This window comes from Aulonocara stuartgranti (genome assembly GCF_965226115.1).
Source record: "Aulonocara stuartgranti genome assembly, chromosome: 12".
Lineage (NCBI taxonomy): Eukaryota > Metazoa > Chordata > Actinopteri > Cichliformes > Cichlidae > Aulonocara > Aulonocara stuartgranti.
This window is the reverse complement of record NC_138948.1, coordinates 24,888,450-24,909,855: the sequence shown is the minus strand read 5'-3', so window position 1 is coordinate 24,909,855 and position 21,406 is coordinate 24,888,450. Positions and strand designations below refer to the sequence as shown.

Below are 21,406 nucleotides of genomic sequence, written 5' to 3'. Positions count from 1 at the left end.
AGCCAGTCATCACAGAAAACCAAGTTCCATCCGCGTCCACTTCAAGACGGAAGCGGCGTTCACGCTCATCGCTACGGCATGTCTCGCCCTCCACTGAACGACACGAGGAGGCTGTGGAGGTAATGGATTTCGACCTCGAGGAGCGGCAGAGCGCCGCATGCGCGCAACTGGAGGAGGAGCAACGGGGGAAGCCAGTGCTCGCTCCTCACTACGGTGAGATTTTCCGCGGGACACGCCTGGCCTTTGGGGGCCCCCGGAGTTGCCAGGAGCTCCCGCCTGACGCTCCGCCAACACTCGCATCCTCAGCCTCTGCGTCACCGCAGGAGGCTCCACTTTCCGCGTTAACGGGGCCCACGGCCAAGAAAAAACGGCGTTCGCGTCGTCACCGCATCACCCGATGCTCGGAGGTGAGTGAACCTGTTCTGTCAAGCCAAGTTTCCTCTGAGCGGGCGGCATGTGAAGTAACTACAGACTTAGCCGGTGATATGGCTAGCAATGAGCTATTCACCAAGCCACAGGCTAGGGACAGTCCTTCTCAGCCGATTATGACTGCTTCACTCAATCCTGCAGGGACCACAAAATCTACACATAGACTGAAAGAGACTTCCACTGATTCTCAGGGTAATAGAGTGAGTAGTGGGGTGAAGGTGTTTCCTTTTGTGTCTTTTACCATGTCTGAGGTTCCATCCAAGTCTGAGCTATCTGTTTCTGAGCCTGACCTCAAGAACTGTGTTTTCTCAACTCCGGGGCCCTCTGAAGCCACAGTAAGCAAGGATATTGCAGAGTTGGCAAATCATGGATTAAAGTGTAACATGACTAGTGATCCTGTTTTCCCTGCTACTCTTGTGTTTAATGAACTGAAAACGGTGAACGCCGATCATGAACTCACTCTAACCTGTCAAGATGAAAACATAAATGCTGATCATGGTAACCTGGACTGTGTAACGTCACAATATGAATTCTGTCTTCCTGAAGGTCATACACAGGGTGATTCTGAACTGTTTTGCACCAGTACCTCCACTCAGGAGATGGAGGCTGAGATCAGGGTTAATGTGACACCGTTTTCTCCTGTCTCTGTGAACTCATCACTGGATAAGATTTTAGCCTCGAACAATGTTGTAACCACTCACTCTCAGCCTGAAGTGTCACCTGCTTCAGTTAATGGTTTACGTACCGTTTTGCCTGTATCTGTCTCTCCACTCAATATAGTCATCACTCTGACGCCACAGATCACTGCGGGTGCAGGTTCCAACAAACACATCCATCCAACACACCACAGTCATGCTACCACGGTGACATTGGTTAGGTCCATACCTGTGTGTTTACTGTTTTTTCAGGAGTTAGCTCCTGATGATCTAAGCCTTGTTTTTGTGGATCGAGTGGCAATTCTTGTTTTCCGTATGGTTGAACCAGCTCCTCTGAGCCGCACACTACCATCGGTTAAGTCCAACCAGCTTATGTTGGCCTCTCCTAGGATTACTGAGACTGGGCCAGTAACCTGCGAGCCACCTTGGACTGATGCAGACTCTGGGAACCTAATGATTGCTGGCTCTGAACTGGTGGTCCCTACCACTGTTCACTTCACGGTTTTTCATGCCAAGATGTTAAGCCCTATAGACTGTTTTCTACCTGTTTTCTCTCTCTCTGGGTTTGTGCCTCAGCAGCCTGTGTTTCCTCAGCTCCTAGTCCAGCCAGGGGCCTACATAACTGTTTGTCCTGCATCTGCTGTTGGACTCCCAGGTGTGCCTATCCGGCACCCTGCGGCGACACCATCGCTTCACGTCACGTTAGCTGGAGGGTCCGAGGGGCCCGTTCAGCCTCCTGTCTCCGCTGGAGGGTCCGAGGGGCCCGTTCAGCCTCATGCCTCGTCAGCTGAAGGGCCCGAGGAGCCCATCCAGCCTCCTGTCTCCGCTGGAGGGTCCGAGGGGCCCGTTCAGCCTCATGCCTCGTCAGCTGGAGGGCCCGAGGAGCCTGTCCAGCCGCCACCTGCGGCCGCCTCGTCGTCGCCTGGTCCTGCTTCAGCCTGTGCTTTGTCTGGTCCAGCTTCATCCGAGTCTTCATCCTCGCCTGGTCCAGCCTCCGCCGGTGCTTCTGCTACGCCTGGTCCAGCCTGTGCTTCTGCTACGCCTGGTCCAGCCTGTGCTTCTGCTACGCCTGGGCCAGCCTGTGCTTCTGCGTCGCCTGGGCCAGCCTGTGCTTCTGCGTCGCCTGGGCCAGCCTGTGCTTCTGCGTCGCCTGGGCCAGCCTGTGCTTCTGCGTCGCCTGGGCCAGCCTCTGCTTCAGCGTCGCCTGGGCCAGCCTCTGCTTCAGCGTCGCCTGGGCCAGCCTCTGCTTCAGCGTCGCCTGGTCCTGTGCCCTCCAAGCCTCGGCCGGTACGCCTGACACTTGGGAGCCGCCGCTGCCTTCCGCGCGGTCGGCCCCCTGAACTGCTCCGTCGTCGCCTTCGTCGCCGCCGCTGCCTTCTGCGCGGCCGGCCTCCGGACCGGCTCTGTCACCTGTGCCGCCCGCCTGGTCGGCCCCCCGACCATGTGACCCGTGTACTCTTGTGCCTGTGGGCTCTGGGTCGGCCCCCTGAACTTTGTTTTGACTTTGGTCTTGTGCTCCTGTGTGTTCTGTTGTTCGTTTTGTTTCCTGTTCTGGTCCCTCCGTCCTGGTCCCCCGCCTCCCGCCCTGGGTGGGGTTTTTCTGTTTTTGTTTGGTTTCTCGGTTTTGGGCTGTCGGGAGCCAGCCCTTGAGGGGGGGGTATTGTCATGGTCCTGGGTCGTGCGACCCAGTGTTTTGTGTTTTAGCCTATTTTGATGTTTATTCTTTGTTTAGGGTCACTAAGGCAGTCCAGCCATTTGTACATACTACCCGTGTATTAAGTCTCCCTTGCCCTTCGTGTGGTTATGTCATCTCCCCTGTACTACGTCTCCCCGGTTCATGTGTCTTGTCTAATCTCCATGTTTCCTGTTTTACTTTGAAAGTCTGTATTCACGGTCAGTGTATTCAGTTTCACTCCTTCTGTCCTGTCGTTAAGTTCATGTGTGTCAGCTGTGTTCCCATGTGTGGCCACTTCCCCTGATCATCCCTCATGTGTATTTAGTCTCTGTGTTTCATACAGTCTGTCTCGCGTCGTCTGTGTTATCTCCCCTACCCCTTGTCATAGTATCCCAGCCATAGTTTGTATTTTGCAGTCTAAATCTCATTAGAGTCATAGTTTCCCAGTCTATGTTCAGGTTTTCCCTCAGTTACTTTGTTGTTCTTTTCCATGAGTTTTTCAGCCATAATAAAAGGCTCGTTTTGGTTGGAATCCACTCCTGCATCCTCGTTTGTGTTCGCACCTGGGTCCACCACACACCTTTCCGCACGGTCTGCCTCCGCAGACCTTGACACTTATGTTTAAATTAAAGGACAATGTTGACTAATTGTCTCCCAGTCAACCATACATGCATGATTTTTAGATATCATCTCCCAGTCAGCTATAAATCAGTGACTTTTCAATAGTGGACAGATGGGCTCTACCACTTTAATCTCCCAGTCAACTATAAAGCCACATTTCTTCAACTATATAAATCAATGGCATTTCTGTAGCACCTTATAACACGACGCAAGTAAGGGACGAGTACACTGTACTTACGTGTGTTTTGCAGCCAACAAGTCAGGTTTTTGCCAGAAACAATGAAACAAGTACACTTTAAGTACCCTGCACTTGCATACAAATTGCACACACAAGTAACCTTTACTTGCATGCAATTTGCAAGAAACAAGTATCACTTTTTGCAAGAAATAATTAAACAAGTACTCTGTAAGTACCCTGTATTGGCATGCAATTTGCAGGCAACAAGGTGGAAGTACCCTGTACTTACATACAAGGTAGGGCTAGGTTTCACAATGAGCTCACCCGAAACCTCAGCTGATTTTGACATACACCTGTTTTCACACCTTGGCTCGTGTGATTAGGTAGAGGATCATTAGAGTGTCCATGTCCCTCTTGGGGGGACACTCCTACAGGGCTTAAGAATTTCAGAGTGATCTGTTATTATTAAGTAAAACATCACTAATGATAAATAAAATAAAATAAATAAAACAGAGAAAGTACTTTAAGGATTAGAGAATGACTGCCATGATAACGTTTATGTTTTAGAGGAAATGCTCAGCTTCCTATAAGATAAAGTGCACACGTAGTAATTGTGTGAGAGTCACACCAAAACAATGAGTCATCACAAGCCACCTAGTGGACATTGACCTTGAGAGTTTGCTTCAACTGATAAGGATGAAGTGCAAAGCTTCACATGTTTCTCAAAGGTGGAAGCATATAAGTTTGCTGATTATATTATGACTTTTTTACAAGTTTATCCGGGTTTACTGGTGTCTTTGTTACTACAGGTAAAGAAATAGTATATAAGTGGTTAATCAAACTTCAACAGCTTTATGGTGCAAAAGAAGCACAAGTGATCTCCAATCAGAAAACTTTGTCACATGTTTCTGAATTTTGTTCTCTGATTTTATATTGTTAACATGAAGAGAACTTTGAATATATTGTGACAATTTAAGTTTATGCAATGTGCAAAAAATGTTTTAGAGTTAGAACTGCATTTAATTACATTGTTTTATCAAATGTGTATGTATTCACTAATATCCCAAAAGGTTGATTCTCTTCATCTGGACATAGTGACGAAACGTTTCTCCCACTGAAAACGTTACGTCTATATGAACAGAATCAACCTTTTGGGATTTTCTTAGCTGGATGACTGAGCATGTATCAGGATCACTAATATATAACTATTTCAGGGATCATCTAAGCTCCAAGACATCAGCCAGGAATCATCACCAAATAAAAACTGCTGACTATTTAAAAATAAAAGATTCACTCTGTTGTAATGTGTATGAGTTAAATATTAATCGTAGATGAAGGTCAAACCTTCACGTGGTTCTCAAAAGTGAAAGCAGAGTTTGCGGGTTTCAATATGACTTGTTTACAACTTTATCTACATTTATAGTTATATTGAAATATTTATCTGAAAGACTTTATCATTTATATTAAAAAAACAACCCTATGCCTTTTTTTCTATTGTTAATGTGTAACTAAAGTAACTTGTAATGTATAAACAAGTGCAAGAGAAATCTGCCAGAGATATAAAGATGCTGAATGCTTCAGGTCTAAACTTGTAAGTTTGTCTAACATACACAAAGCAAAGGTCACTATCACACTGTTCATAAAGTGCTGGGTTTGTCCATCTTCTACGGTGGAGGTCTGAAGATTTCCCTCTGAGGGAGCTGCTGGTGAAGATTCTGAGTCCTGCTTGATCCTTGCAATGAGCTTCAATCTCTCTGATCTTTCTGACAAGATGGGTGCTTCAGTGAGTAACAGAACACTTAAAACAGGACATGTTTGATGAAACCTCTGCAGCCAGCAAACCCAGCTTAACTCTGATGGTCTCCCTCACTCATTTTTCCCCAGGATGAATGTGTCTGTTGATGATAATTTTGACTCTGGGTGGTGTTGTTAAATGAAAAGAACAAATTGGAACTAAAGGTTTAAATCTTTAGTTTAATATTATTCCCAGTCTTATGTTTAAATCTCAAAGGACAACATTTAATGTTGACTAATACAGGATTGTCTCCCAGTCAACCATACATGCATGATTTTTAGATATCATCTCCCAGTCAGCTATAAATCAGTGACTTTTCAATAGTGGACAGAGGGGCTCTATCACTTTAATCTCCATTTGTTATGGAACAAAAAAGTTAAACCAGCAAAATAATTTCACCAGCACGAACCAATTGGCTGTCCTTTAAGACATTGGACGATCCAAATTAAGGCTTTTACTGGTGCGAACTGCAGCCCCATAACCATCAAGCGGCATACTCAAGGGCTTCAAAAAAAAAAGGGCTTCAAAGGCCTTGTTTCCTTGAATGCCACAGAACACTGAAAAGTGGAAGAAAGTTTTATTCTCCGATGAAAAAAAAATTAACCGTGATTGTCCTGATGGTTTCCAACGTTACATGATGTTCCCAGAGATGTAAACATGCAGAACACTTTAGATCTACAACAGATAAAACTAAATTCTTTCAATAAGGCCACGTGGCACTATAAGATTAAAATGCCAGTTAATAACCCCCCCCCCCCACAAAAAAAAAAAAAAGGATTACGTGCATTAATCTACTTTAATTATCAAAATTGTTTGTCTGCTCTCAAAGAAACAGGGGTTACACAGTAAATAAGGAAACTGGTCACAACCAAACTCTCAAAATAATTCTGGGAAATCTCCTACATTGGGTTCGTTCCTCCGTCCCTGCCCTTTCATTTTTCCTGCGATTCTGGAAGTGTTTGTGTTTTCAAACCATATGCACTCCATGTCTTCAAGCACCCAGCAGTTCCCATGTCACACTCAAACGTGGAACTCATTCAACAAGTATTAGTTACGTCTTTAAGATGGCAACGCAAACTAAGGAGAAGAGCTCTGGTAAATCTTAACAGAGAACTTGATATATAAGTTAAAATACTGCTTTATCTATCAGTCTGGTAAATCATTTATTATGCTAAAATCAACACAAAACAGCTTTTTCAGTCTTTTTACAAGAATAAACAGTAATTTAGATTTTGTACATGTAGACAAGAATATTGATTATTTTTAAGGAATTTATAGCATATCATTATGAGACAGCTGTATTTTCTCTCAAAGGTTCAATTTTCTTAAGAATTTCAGAGTGATCTGTTGTTATTAAGTAAAACATCACTGATGATAAATAAAATAAAATAAATAAAACAGAGAAAGTACTTTAAGGATTAGCGAATGACCGCCACGATAAAGTTTATGTTTTAGAGGAAATGCTCAGCTTCCTATAAGATAAAGTGCACACATATTGTGTGAGAGTCACACCTAAACAATGAGTCATCACAAGCCACCTAGTGGACATTGATCTAGAGAGTTTTGTTGTGGATTTTTTATGATATTTGACATATATACCTGTATACACTGGACATATACTCGCAAATATACTATATATACCTACACTGGAGTGTTTTATATAATGTAATCATTATGATAATCCTCTAACATACATGTTCAAATCACAAGACCCACATATTTAGGTCAAATATTATCTATAGTTATATTAATGAAGTTTGTGCCACTTCTTGTATGAACACATGTTGATCAATGCTGTTTGAAAATGTAATAATTAGGATTGATTGTGTTATGGCCAATGGTGACAAGTCCAAACATAGAGTTATTTCAACTTGGCACTGCTAAATGTGCACCTGGGACTCTCTGCTCGTCTTCATTCTGTATCCAGCCCTTCCACAGCCTATATGGTAAACAAACCTGGCCCTGCCTAGGATGCACCTAGGATTCTGTTTTCTTGCCTCAGCCACCATAGGTGAAAAGTACCCTTTCTTATCATGGATAGTCGTGTACTTCTGACAAGCGAACCCGACAAAATTGCCAAAATGATTAACTGTTATCTGCCTTTTTGCAAACCTTCGAACTCACTTTGGCCATTAAACTGACAAAGTGACCCAATTATAAATGATGGATGCCAGGACTGGCACTCGAAAAGTTATGGTGCCAGAAAGTTGTGTAACCAAGTTTAAGATTAAACAAAAGAAACATGTATGATTAAAAACTGATTGGGGGAAAATATTGATAAACATATAATGATTGGGGTAATATGACATTTGTACAGTTGAAAGAATAAAATAAAAACTTAAGACTCACCAAGAAAGAACAAAGGATGAAAGGGTACCCAACAGCAGGAGGAGGGGTTCAGGACTGCTGTGTGTACTCAGAAGCTCTACACCCCGGGGTTTGCGTTGCTTCACATTGGTTCAATTTTTATTGGTCACTAACATATAACTATTTCAGGGACCATCTAACCCCCAAGACATCAGCCAGGAATTATCACCAAATAAAAACTGCTGAGTGACTAACACACAAACACAGTGAACAGAACCTGATGTAAAACTTTGTATATGAGTTGTTTTCTGTTTGTTAAACATGTAAATCTGCAGTCTTTGAGATCAGAAGTTGATGTAAATTTACTGAACTGTGTTTCTATATGATTAAAATATACTCAACCTTTTTTTTTGTCTGATTAACATTAAAAGTGTATGACTTAAAACATTGAGTGCAAAATGTGTTCCGTTTAAAGCAACTTTCTGTGAAATTACTATGTTGAACAATTGTCAAATTCTTTGATGGTTAAACTATGGCAACATTAGTAAAGTGTAATTTGTTGCTCTTAATATTATGAAACTTACTGCAAATAACACTATTATTAAATGGATCATGCTAAAGAAAAGAAAACAGATGCTTGCAGAAGACTGAAACTCCTCTGATAGAAAACCTGCAGCAGATGCAAGTGTGCAGCAGTTAAATATTAATGGTAGAATGTGGTTGAACCTTCACATAGTCCTCAAAACTAAAAGAAGAGTTTCAATATGATTTGTTTAAAACTTTATCTACATCTATAGTTATATTGAAAGCTTTATCTGAAAGACTTTACCATTTATATTAAAAAAAAAAACAACCCTAAGCAGTTTCTATTGTTAATGTGTAACTAAAGTAAACTGTACTGGTACAAATCATCAATTCAGGTTTGGGTTACTGATAGGTTTGTAGCTTGAACCTATTCGCTGGAACGTTGAAGACAATATAATTACACAGCAAGCAAGACACGAAGTAGGCAAAGTTCTTCATGTTTCTCGTGCATGGGAGAGAACCGGACAAACGCCGTTCCTTCGCTTGACCCCAGTTGCTCTCGTCCGCTCCCCCGTAACACTGGTCTTTTATTGAGGTTAAATGAATATGCATAGGTTCATTAACATATGACGTCTTCATACAAACAAAGAGTACCTTGCCTGCGTGTGTGTCTGTGTGTGTGTGTGTGTGTGTGTGGGGGGGGGGGGGGGGGGGGGCAGAGTGTGGCCCCATAAACAACTTCCCTAAACCTGCTGGTCTGGAAAATCCAACAGTTCATCTATATGTAAAAAAGCACTTAGACTAAAACAGATATAGCCACGTTTATCCTACCAAAAAATTCCAGGAATGCACACCAAGCCTTTGCAGCCTGCTAAAGATCACACATCCTATCACTACACAATTGATTATACACCTCTAAGCATATATGGTTGAATATTTCTAAGCATAAATGACAATCAACAATACAAAACCTAACAGTTACCAAAAAAAAGATGTTTGATGCTTCTTCAAACGTCCAATTCAGTCCATTTAGTTTTATTATTATTTATTTACATTGTTGTATTGTTTGCAGTTGTAAATGTCATAAACTGCATGCAGCAGGCAGGAAGGGAGGACCCAAATGCATTTGGGTGCATTAATGCAGACTCCAGGATGTGAAACATAAACTCAAAAAACTGCTTTATTGCTGAACAAGGAAAAACTAACTTAACTGAAGATACAAAATAAACTAGCAGTTTTAGCAGACAGAACACACAGTGTGGACTGAGGGAGACCGTGACGGTGGACAGAAGTAAATAAAGCTAAATATAACAGATCAGACAAGGTACCTTCACAATAGCAGAAGCAAAGCAAAACATGGCGCACACAGATAGGAAACTACCAAAATAAAACAGGAAGCAATGGGAACACACGCACAGAGGTGCAGACAGACACAGAGACGTGACTGACTGGGGAAACATGGATAAACATGGCAGGCAGGTGAAAACAGAATGAAACACGAGGAGGAAACAAGACACAAGACAACGCAGACACAGAGAGAGACATCACAGACACAAGGGGAAAATACTAAACAGGGAATATAACTCACAATAGAAAACTAAAGACCACTAATGAACCAGAACATAATCTAATAATACAAACTACCACAGGAATACAAGAAAACACAAAATGCTGGCCTAAAAGGACCCAGAACCATGACAGTAAAATCTCAGTGAAATTAAAAACCTTATTCTCTATTGTCAGACTGTGACAAATTAATAACACTGGTGGTCAAAATAAAACAAAAATAGTTTGTAGTTTGATTTTGAAGGCCCAAATTTCCATCCTCAGCCCCACGGAGCTTTCCTATTGTTTGTTTGTTCGTTATTTCAAATAGTTTATTAAAGAGCTGGAAGACTGATTGGCTGTGACATGAAAATTAATGAAGATCAAGGCTAACTTTTGTATTCGGCTCTCGTGGTTTGATCTTCCTGATAGGTGTAGCACCTTTTCTTTAGTATGCAATGTTACCCCATATTTGTATAAAAAAACGTATTCTTTAACTTAGAGTTCAGTGAACAAACAACATGCAACAACAAATCAGCAGGTTTTAAACTTAGTCTTGTTCTGTGAGTAACTATTTGTATTTATAAAGAGGTGTGATTCATTTATTGGACATTTTTCAGATCCTAAAGGTTTTTTGTTTCTTGTGTTGTTCTTCTCATTTTGGATTATATATGACAAAAGCCTTACAGCCAGAGTGTCCAACCTTCCAGGCCTCGGGGGCCGTTGTCCTGCAGGTTTTAGATATCACCTTATGTCCACACACCTAAATCAAATGATGAGTTCATTAACTGTTGAGGAGGTCATTTAGCCATTTAAATCAGCTGTGTTGTGGATCAAGGACACGTCTAAGACCTGCAGGACACCGGCCCTCGAGGCCTGGAGTTGGACAATCCTGCCTTACGGTCATAAACTCTTTCCAAATTCACTTCTTCTCCTTAAGTTTATGATTATGTTTATGCTTTTTGCCATGGTTGTCCTGTTTTCACTCAGCTGATGTTTACTGCAGCACATTGAACTTACATCAACAGAAATCTAAACATAAAAATTTTTTTCATCCCACCCACTGCAGCAATGACAAAAGAAAGAAAACTAACCCTGAATTTTAAATCAAAGCTCATCTAGTGAACTGTTTCTGTCGGTAACTCATCTGACTAAGGCCAAACTTTAACCTGGTCTGCAAAAGTAAAAGCAAAAGAGTTTGGTACTTTCATTATGACTTGTGTACAGGTTAACTTAAAAGCTTTATCTGAGTCACTTTATAGTATAAAAAAAAAGCTGCGCTGTTTTTCCTTTGTTAATGTGTAAAGGATTTCCTAATGCATGAACGAGTGTAACAAAGTTCTCAAAAATGCAGATAGATGCAGAGATTTACAACCGATAAAAGTCACTCCCAGAAAAGGTCAGGTTAACAAAGATTAAACTGACAGCAAAACAACAAAGAAGCCATCTCCTAAACCTTCAGCGTCATTAACTATTACACTACTGTTAATGTTCTAATATCTATCTAGATTGTGCATGAAAAGTGCATCACTCTTCTACAGTTCAATGTGTTTCGGTTTTATAGCCGTAAAATATCCATCAAAATAAAAACTAAAACCAAAGTAGAAGACTGACAAAGATACTCCAAAGCAAACCAAAAAACAGCAATATTTTTAATTAGCACCATCATCATCCAGTTCTTTTGTTTTTTCTTTGTTTTGTTATTCAAACAGAAAGTCTTTATTATGTCCCTGGAAGACTGTCTGGCTATTTTGAAGCATGCAGGTTGGTTTGGATTTAATTCCTGACAAGTGTAAAAAAAAAAAAAAAAAAAAAAAAGCATTTTGGGCTGATATTTCACATGTATAAACAAAGCCTAACAATAGTACATATATGTACTATTGTTAGGCTTCTGTGCACAGATTCTATACTATAGTATAGAATCTGTGCACAGAAGATTAAAGCTCAATAAGACTGTTACTGTGAGTGTCCTGATGTCCTCACTCAGCTCAGACATTGAACTGTGAATGGAGGTTAATGACATCATCAGAATGTACAGTCACTTCCCCAGCCCCTCCTCTTTTCCTTTCCTGGTTATGCTGGGAGTGTTTGTGTTTTCAACCCACATGTGGAAACTATAAAGGAGCACACACACTATCATCCATCAGGACTCAGCTGACAAGTATTATTTACAACTTCAAAATGCCATGGTCACGCTCTATGAGGATTTTTAAATGTAAGTTACAGAGCTGCTTTATATATCAGTTTGGTAAATCAATAACTATTATACCCAAATCAACAAATGTCAGCTGTTTCTATATTGTTACTAGACTAAACAGTTATTTATATTATATGAAAACAAGCAACATAATTGACTTTGGAAATTATAGTGCATAAATATGAGAAACAGATGTTTTTCACTTGCAATTTTGAAGAATGTAAAATCTGCTGTTATCTATTGAAATAAATCCATGAAAACTGAATGAAAACAATAAAGAATATATGAAAAATGGCAAAGTACTGTAAGGATTAGCAAACGACTGCAAAAAAAAATTCTTAATTATAAGCTGTGAATTAAATGCAAAAATCTTTAAAGATAAAGTTTATATTTTAGAGGAAATGCTTATTGCCAAAGATAAAGTGCAAACACAATAACTGTGTGAGACATAAACAATGAATAATCACAGGCCACCTAGTGGACATTGAATGCAACTTAGTTCACTTTATTTAATGATCAGGATGAAGTCCAAAGTGTCACATCATTCTCAAAAGTGAAAGCACAGGAGTTTGCAAATTTTATTACGACTTGTTTACAAGTTTATTAGCTTTTATTATTGCACTAAAATCTTTTTCAGAAACATCTTAAAGGTGTAAAATAAGCTCATGACAGAAAACCTTGTCACATTATTTTCAGTTATCTTTTATTAATAGTAAGTCAGACTACTAATTTTCCATTAAACCATTAAATGTATGCATGATATTTAAGCATCTGATCACATGCAAAGAAATATTTTTATATCAGCACTAATAAGTTTTATTTAATTCTGTGTAGTTGGCAAGTCAGAGGTGTCACACAGATGCAGCTCACGCTGTGTCAGTCCTCTGTCCTTCGACAGTCAGGCTGTGGGAGAAAAGGTCCGCTTGAGTCATGGAGGTCGACTCGCAGAGAAGACTGATAACACCTTCAAGAATGGGCTGGTGTTCAGCAACCGTCCAGTGAAGATCCAGGAGAAGATTTGTCTGAGAATAGAGAAGGATTCATCCATCTGGGACGGGGCTCTGCGTGTGGGCTTTACCACTGTGCCACCCTCAACCAGATCTCTGCCTCTGCCCAGCATGTCCATCCCCAACCTCACTGACAAGTCCGGACACTGGGCTGTTCCATTGGATGAATCTGTCTGCCAAGCAGGTTCAGAGCTGGAGTTTTGGGTTTCTTCTCATGGCAGCATATACATAGGTGTCAACAACGAGGAGTACGAGCGACTACCAGGAGTGGACACTAAACAGCCGCTGTGGGCCATGATAGACATCTACGGGCAGACGCGCTCCATTTTGCTGCTGGGTAAGTTCACTAGAACCACGGTTATATTTGACCTACAGAATGTTTTTCCTGTTCTGTGAATGCAGAGCAATTCACATGCTCTGAGAGTTATAAATGTTGTCTGATTCATAGACTGAATGACTATTCAAATACTCCTTTCTCTTTGCTGAAGACTCCAAGAAAAACAAAAAGCTGCTTTACCGTAGAAGATCCTGTCCTGCACCTGAACCGCTCGCCTCACCTGATCCTGACAGTCACTTTCGTTCAGTTCCTGATGTTTCAGACTTCAGACGTGAGGACTGCATCTCCTGTCTTGACACAAAAATGCCAGAAGGTAAAGAGTCATTTCAAACATTTTTGGCTGTTTTCAGTTGCACATTTCTGACCAGAGAAGATAAAAGTGAAATCAGCTGTGATAGTGTGGTCTCATTTCCTGATGTCACATATGTAATTGGGATCTCTCTCTTTTTACAACAGATAACGTCTGTGTGGTGTGCATGGCGAAAGAGGCCAGAATCACACTGCCTTGTGGCCACCGATGTTTATGTAAAGACTGCAACTTCAGAGTCTGTGAGCAGTTTGGCACCTGTCCGCTGTGTCGACACACGATCAGCGCTCCATCAGTGGGGGAGCGGTGGTTTATAGAGGTCAGCTGATCTCTGAGACAACAGCCTGGAATTGTGACAGAAGAATAGCAGCAAGAGTGAAAAGGAACGTTTACAAGATGGTAGTGAAGGTCTGCTGATGTGGAGATGGTGGCACAGACAAACAGACAGGAGGCCAAGTGTTGGCAGTATTGAAGATGCTAAGAATGTCTCCGTTAGTGACCATACGGGATAGGACTAGAAATGAGTACATTTAGAGGACAGCTCAGATTGAGTGGTTTGGAGACAAAGTTAAAAAAGCAAGGCTAAGATGGTTTGTACTTATGCAGAAGAGTGATGGTGAATAAACTGGCCAAAGGATGTTGAAGATGGAGCTGTTAGACAGGAGGAAGAAAGCAAGACAGAAAAGGATGATAGGATGATCCACTGTGCCGACCCTGGAAGGGAACAACCAGAAGAAGAAGAAGAGGAAGAAAGAAACTTTACTAAAAGGTTGATGACACTGAACTGAAATATTTCTAAAATGAAATAATTGAAATAGTACATCTCTTTTTGTTTTATAAACAAAATGTATTTTTGTAATTTTTAAGTCATTGTGTGACTTAAACACTTAAACACAAAATGTGCTGTATGGTTTATTTTTCATTGTTATTGTAAATTGTAAAGCAATGTTGAATTTTAAAAAAAATACAAAATTCAACTGTGCCAGTATAAATAATCTGTAATATGTCATAATAAGCGCTTTTCTGTTATTTAACTGTATGTGTTTTTATGGAACTTACTGTAAACAAGAGTGATATTAAATGGACTGTGATGAAAGGGAACCTGTCGAGACCATGTTTGATTAAAGATGTCTCTACAATCAGGTATTTACTGATTATGGAGATATTAAGTGAAAAATCAAAGCAGGAGTTCAGGTAAGAACAGACTGTATTGCCGACCCAGGCCAGCCCACATACGTGTTGATGAAGCGGCCCCGATGGTCACAAACTGCCTGGAAGATGACTGATGGGATCAGTTTCCTGTTTCTGTAGCACTGACCATCAGGGCTGCTTGGAGACTTGATGCAGATGTGGCAGCTGTCGATTGCACCAACGGCTCTCAGAAAGTCTCTATGGCGTGCCAGCCATGCAAACCCACAGGACAATACCTCCAGCTCCTTGAGGGTCTTTGGGAGCAACATGATCTAGTGGCGAATGGCCACCACCCCCTCTGTGAGTCTATCAACAATGTAGTGAACAGTAGAATGAGGCATCCCGAACACTCTTGAGACCACCTGTAGGATGCTCCTCTTGCCAACCAGAAAAGAAACATCAGGGTCTCAATTGTGGCATCCAGGAGATTTAGCAACACTGCCATAGACTCCCTGCTTAGCCGAAAATCAAGCCTGGGATCCTCCTGGTTAAAAAAACGGTCCAGGACTGGTACACTCAGATTAATCCTGCAGTACAAGACTCTGGTCTGGTTAAGCAAAAGGTGGAGAACAACATAATCAGTTTTAGTAATAAGTTATGATTTAATTTATTTTAAGAGATCAAAGTATTATTTTCAATATTATCTCATCACTTTTGACGCAGAGAATGTATTTTATTGACTAATATTAGTAGGCTGAAGCCTTTTACTTCTACTTACTTCTGATTGGCTTTTACTATATATTAATATGCTTTTTTAAGGATCAAGACGTGGGTGTGTTTTTCCAGCTTCATTAACAGTTGTTTTTTCAGAGATCAGATGTCCTCACATCTTCAGCAGTAACGTTAATCTATATTGCACAGAGTGCATGTTTTGTATGATAAATTTTACCCATACCCTGCAGAATGAGAGACAGAGCAGCTGGGCTATGTAAAAAGTGTAAGGGGGCGTGTTCACGGTCACGTCCAGCGGGTGTGTGGGCAGAGACGCTCCACCACAAGTTACTACTGAGCAGACTCTGGCTCCAAAAGTGGAACATGGCAGCTCCCACAAGCGGGATATTTTGGCTTCATTTTTGCACAATGGGAGGAAGTGCTGTCGTGTCGTTCATCTTTTATACAGTAATTGGTTAGGACCAATCAGCAATCTTCTCCTTAAGAAATTTCAAAAATATACAAAACAATATATATAACTTCATAAGTCGACAAAAATAAAATCCAGAAAAATCATGTAGCTTTTCAGATTCATGATTCTTTCGGTTGCATCATAAAGATGTTTCAAGTTTATACACTTAACCTTAAGTTGAGGTCTTTCATGTCTCTTTAACAAAAAACAGAAACAAAATCCCTATTCAGAAATCTCTCTTCTATATGATGGTTTGTGTGTGTAAACGTGTATGCGTGTCTGTGTGTCCACACACAGCAAGCATTTGTTTGGCCAGCTGATATGGCGCCTCGAGCAAAAATCCTGGCCACGCCCCATCCCTTAAGATCCCGCTCCAAAGTCCTATTAATTTAGAAAGAAGACGCTGCATTGTTAAGTCAGAGGGAGATGGAGAATGAGCCTATTTCCAAAAAAAAGTGGAGTGTGTTCCTTTAAATACTATATATTGTTAAAAACTAAAACACACACACACAGACCTTTTGAAATGTATTTTGGTCTGAAACTAATAAAGATCACACTAAAGTGATGGTTCATCATAGAAAGGAAGGCCTTCTCTGAATGAGACAAACTCAGAATCTGTGTCTTTCTTTTCTTGTTTAGAGACTTCAGGAACTTCATTTTTTCCATATATGATGATGATGAATTATGATCACAGCTGGCTCACAGCTCAGTGGACATTTAGATGAGAAAATATACACTCAACAAAAATATAAACGCAACACCTTTGTTACTGCTCCCATTCCCCATGGGATGGACGTAGAGACCTAAAATTCATTCCAGATACACAATATAACCATCCCTCCCAAACAGTGGTCACAAATCAGTCCAAATGTGTGGTAGTGGGCACATCTGCTATATTGAGATAATCCATCCCACCTCACAGGTGTGCCACATCAGGATGCTGATCTGACATCATGAGTAGTGCACAGGTGTACCTCAGACTGCCCACAACAAAAGGCCACCCTGGAATGTGCAGTTTTGTCTCACAGCAAAATGCCACAGATGCCACAAGCAATGAGGGAGCGTGCAATTGGTATGCTGACAGCAGGAATGTCAACCAGATCTGTCGCCCGTGCATTGAATGTTCATTTCTCAACCATAAGCCGTCTCCACAGGCGTTTCAGAGACACAGAAGTTCAACTTAAAGCGCAGCTTTATTGCTGGAAACCCTCTTACTAACTAAAGGCATCAAAGACAAACAAAAACGCTGGTGGACTAAAACACTGAAGCAGAAAACACTGAACTGGAAACAAAACACTGAACTGGAACTGGAAACAAAACACTGGCAACACAGAGGCACAACACACACAGCTTGTTGAGGGTACGACGCAACACTGACTCAGAGAAACACAGGGTCTAAATACACTGGGAAGTAACGAGGAGAATGAGACACAGAAGGAGAGCACAGCTGGGGGAAATTAGAACTGACGAGACAAGCAAAGCAGGACACATTCACATAAGTCACGGACCTTCAAAGTAAAACAGGAAGGATCACACAGAGACGCGAACTTGACACCGTGGAGACAGCAACTAAGAAACACAGAGACATAAACCATAAGGCAGAGGACTCTAAGAACCGATAGACACGGAGGGGAACTCAAACATGCAGACACAGACTTACAGAACAGAGGGGACACAGAGAAACGAGAAGGGCAAGGGATCGAAACTAGAAACCATCGAATAACTCACACCAAGTACAATAATACAAAAATCACAAAGAACTAAAACGCTGGGTCAGGAGACCCAGGACCCTGACACATTCATCTTAGCCAAACCCGTTCTCATTCCCGACGCGTAAAATACTGACGATTTGTCACGTCCCTTAACTTCTCATGCTGACGCTAAAGGTACCCTTCCACGTTTTTATGCGACGCTGTGGGTTGTCAATTCATTCCAATATGAACCCGCTCGCGGCAATCAGAGACGCTTCGAGCAGAGGCTCCAGCCATCCATTTACTCCAATAATAACCCCGTCACAGCGAAACATGAGGCTGTGAAGCACAATCTAACTGGAGAACCGGGGACCCTCTCCGCGAACGGGTCCCCCCCCCTAATTTAATGCTTTCTTTTAATGACATCAACATTTCTCAACAAAAACACATGAAAGTATCACTGATAATTCAACAATAAAATCGCTTCATGTTGTGGCCATCACACAGTGTTTTCCAGTGATTCACGAGCTGAAAGTGCGCAGATTTAACGTACATAATCCTTTGTTAGGTTTATTACTTTCATTTCACACGTAAAACACATTTATAGATTCATCCACCACTCCTGTTAGTTTTGGATGCGCTCGGCTCCAACCAATCAGACCAATTTATGCAGACGGCGCACTAATCCCGTAACTGCACACTACCCATAATCCTCAACCGCCGTTGCTATGGAAATGAAGATAACAACAGCTTGGTGCTACCCGTTATTCCTTTATTTACTCTAAAATAATAACCAGCGATAATACGAAAATAAACTGGCCCAGTGTTTAATTATGTAATTAAAAATTGCAAATTTTATTCTTTTATTTTATTTTTTTACAAATTGCAATATTTATCTACAGCGCGCCTTTAGCGACATGTCAACAGATCTTAAGCAAGGCGATTGGATGGTTTTTTACTGCAATGCATCTTGGGAGTCATAGTAAATGTATCTTTCAACTCACGGTCCTGCAGCGAATTTTTCAACTCGACACGAGGCAGGTCCTAGCTAAGTAAGTTGTGATAAACTGTGGGTAATTTGCATGTTAAACTGATATTAAACTTGAAATGTTTTCACAGAGCAGTCTGTGTACCAAGAGAACTACTTCTGCAAAAGTTTATTTAATTTTTTTTTGGTGATGTATTCTCATGTGTAAGACACTTGCTTGGCCACCCAGCTAATGTTAGTACTGCTCTATTTTAGCAATGTATCTTTTCTGTAATCAATTGAGTTTTTTTAACCCTATTCACGTAATTAACTCAATATTAACGACTTTAATCTCGTAATTGATTTTTTTTCTAAATATGGTGTAATACTGCCTCGTAATATAAGTTATTTCTTTGGTCATGAATTATTTTTGTAGTCATTTAACCAAAACAGACCTGAAATGATCCCTACATGTTCCATTTTCATTTGCAGAAATGACAAAGCCAAAAACCAAACCATGCCCTTCCTGTCAGGCTCCAAACACCTGCAACAGGAAGACATGCAGTGGATGCCTGGGCAGCCTGAACGTAAAGGAGTGATTGAAAAAAAACAAGAACAGTTTAAAAACAGTAACTGGGCTGCCTCTGTTAAAAACAACAGAAATGCGAGCAGGGTGGTTAATTCAGCCCAGTTGTCAGTAAGTTTAAAAGTTCTGATCTAATAAGTGGTTGGTCTGCTAGACAATTCTTTATTAATCACAGTTGTCAATGTTTTCTTGTATATCATGAAGTAAGAAACTAACAAGACATGTATATACACATAAAATATTAATTTATAAAAGAGCATAAATAAAAAAGTTATTCACATCAGAATAACACCATCGCACTAAAGACATCAAACTAGAAAAAACTTGTTAAAAACAATTTTTATTTAAGCTACTTCTGATTTTTAATTTAATCGGCTATTAACTTAGAGACAAAACATTTCAAGATGGATTTTATCATACATTTAAGATAAGATAAGATAAGATAACTCTTTATTGTCATTGCACAGTCATACATAGTACAGTAGTACAATGAAATTGGAAAAACTGTCCTACGTCGGCACTACATATAACACAACACGACACGATATGACACATCACAACGTAACAAACAACACAACACAGTATATTAACTTAGTATAAAAAAGAAGAATAAGTGTATGTGTATTGCACACTGTTATTATTGCACATTAATTATTATTGCACCTTGTTATAAATATAAATATTATTGTTATCGTTTTAAACATTGTTACCTCCCCCTAAAAAGTCCAGGGAGGTATCCAGTCAGGTCAGCTATTTACATTGATCAGGGCTATTGCCCTGTTGTAAAAGCTGTCCTTGAGTCTATTTGTTCGGGACCTCAGCAGCCTGAACCTCCTGCCAGACGGCAGCAGCTTAAACACCCGGTGTCCTGGGTGTGTGCAGTCCCGTAGGATGCTGCGTGCCCTCTTGAGACAGCGAGTGCTGTATAGGTCCTTCAGGGAGGGAAGAGGATGTCCAATGATTTTTTGGGCCATGTTGATGACCCTCTGGAGTGCCTTTCTGTGTGCTGTGGTGCAGCTGGAGAACCACACACCGATGCAATATGTCAGCACACTTTCAATGGAGCAGCGGTAGAAGACGGTCAGCAGCTCCTTCTTCAGGTCCATTTTTCTGAGGATTCTCAGAAAGTGGAGACGCTGTTGGGCCTTCTTTAAGACCGCAGAGGTGTTAGAGCTCCATTGGAGGTCTGTGTCTATGTGCACACCCAGAAACTTGAAACTGGAGACCCTTTCCACGCACTCCCCGTTGATGCTGACAGGCTGCAGCTCGGACTTCCTCCTTCTGAAGTCAACTACCAGTTCTTTTGTTTTGGTGGTATTGAGGTCCAGGTTGTTGTCTGCACACCAATCTGACAGCCTCTGAACTTCAGCTCTGTATGCAGTCTCATCTCCCCCTGAGATGAGCCCCACCACAGTGGTATCATCTGCAAACTTGATGACTGTGTTGTCTGGGTGGGAACTAACACAGTCATGTGTGTACAGAGTGTACAGTAGGGGACTCAGTACACAGCCTTGTGGAGAGCCGGTGTTGAGGCTGAGGGCTGAGGAAAGATGAGGCCCCACTCTAACTCTCTGTACACGGTCTGAGAGGAAGTCTCTGATCCAGCGGCAGGTGGTGGAAGGAAGTCCAATTTCCAGCAGTTTATCTATTAGTCTGTCCGGGAGTATCGTATTGAAAGCAGAGCTAAAGTCAACAAAGAGCAGCCTGGCGTAACGGCCCTGCAGGTTTACAGGTTTGGTCACCATAAATACTTTTTAACTATCTACAACAATAAAACAACAAAGATGTGAAACTTAAAGGTTTGTTATACATCAATTTGCTTACATGAAAGACTGGCTGCATGTTTTTCTTTGTTGTTCTTGCAGGTTTCAAAACTACATGCCCTGGGCTACCAGCCAATTCTGTTTCTTGGACAGTTTGACCGTAAGTGCCGTATAGTAGGGGACGTGATCACTCAGATCTAACCAGCAGAAGGTGCTGCACGTGACATCCTCATGAAGATGAGGAAGCTTTATGAACACCTTCTGAGAAGTAAGATATGCTTTGTCCATTATCTGTAACCAGGTGTCCTTATCAGGTAGCCTATCCTAGCTGTCTTTGGGTGATACTCATGGTACACCCTAGATAAGAAGGCAGATCACCACGGGGTACACAGAGACAAACAAGATGGTGAGGATGAGGATAGTTAACAGTCACCAGCTATTCTATTCTATTCTACTCTACTCTGTTCTGTTCTATTCTATTATTCAGCCAAGGCTCAGACCAGTAA

At 41.2% G+C, this 21,406-nt stretch overlaps 1 protein-coding gene and 1 long non-coding RNA gene across 3 annotated transcripts; both read left to right on the top strand.

Annotated features, from left to right (window-relative positions):
* Positions 1–9,153: 9,153 nt before the first annotated feature.
* LOC309719573 (E3 ubiquitin-protein ligase NEURL3-like) lies at positions 9,154–13,907 on the top strand (the record flags this gene model as incomplete). The annotated part of the gene is made up of 4 exons (XM_082555748.1): positions 9,154–11,946; positions 12,763–13,327; positions 13,401–13,585; positions 13,729–13,907. The coding sequence occupies exons 1-4, from the start codon at positions 11,748–11,750 to the stop codon at positions 13,905–13,907; spliced, it is 1,128 nt and encodes a 375-aa protein (XP_082411874.1). The 5' UTR covers positions 9,154–11,747.
* A 1,428-nt stretch (positions 13,908–15,335) lies between these two features.
* LOC309718363 lies at positions 15,336–21,307 on the top strand. 2 transcript variants are annotated; one of them, XR_014279953.1, is made up of 3 exons: positions 15,336–18,636; positions 19,044–19,248; positions 21,202–21,307. It is a non-coding gene; the product is annotated as an uncharacterized lncRNA (long non-coding RNA). The 2 variants fall into 2 exon arrangements; XR_014279954.1 differs by lacking the exon at positions 15,336–18,636 and having other exon boundaries at positions 18,655–19,248.
* The last annotated feature ends 99 nt before the right edge of the window (positions 21,308–21,406 follow it).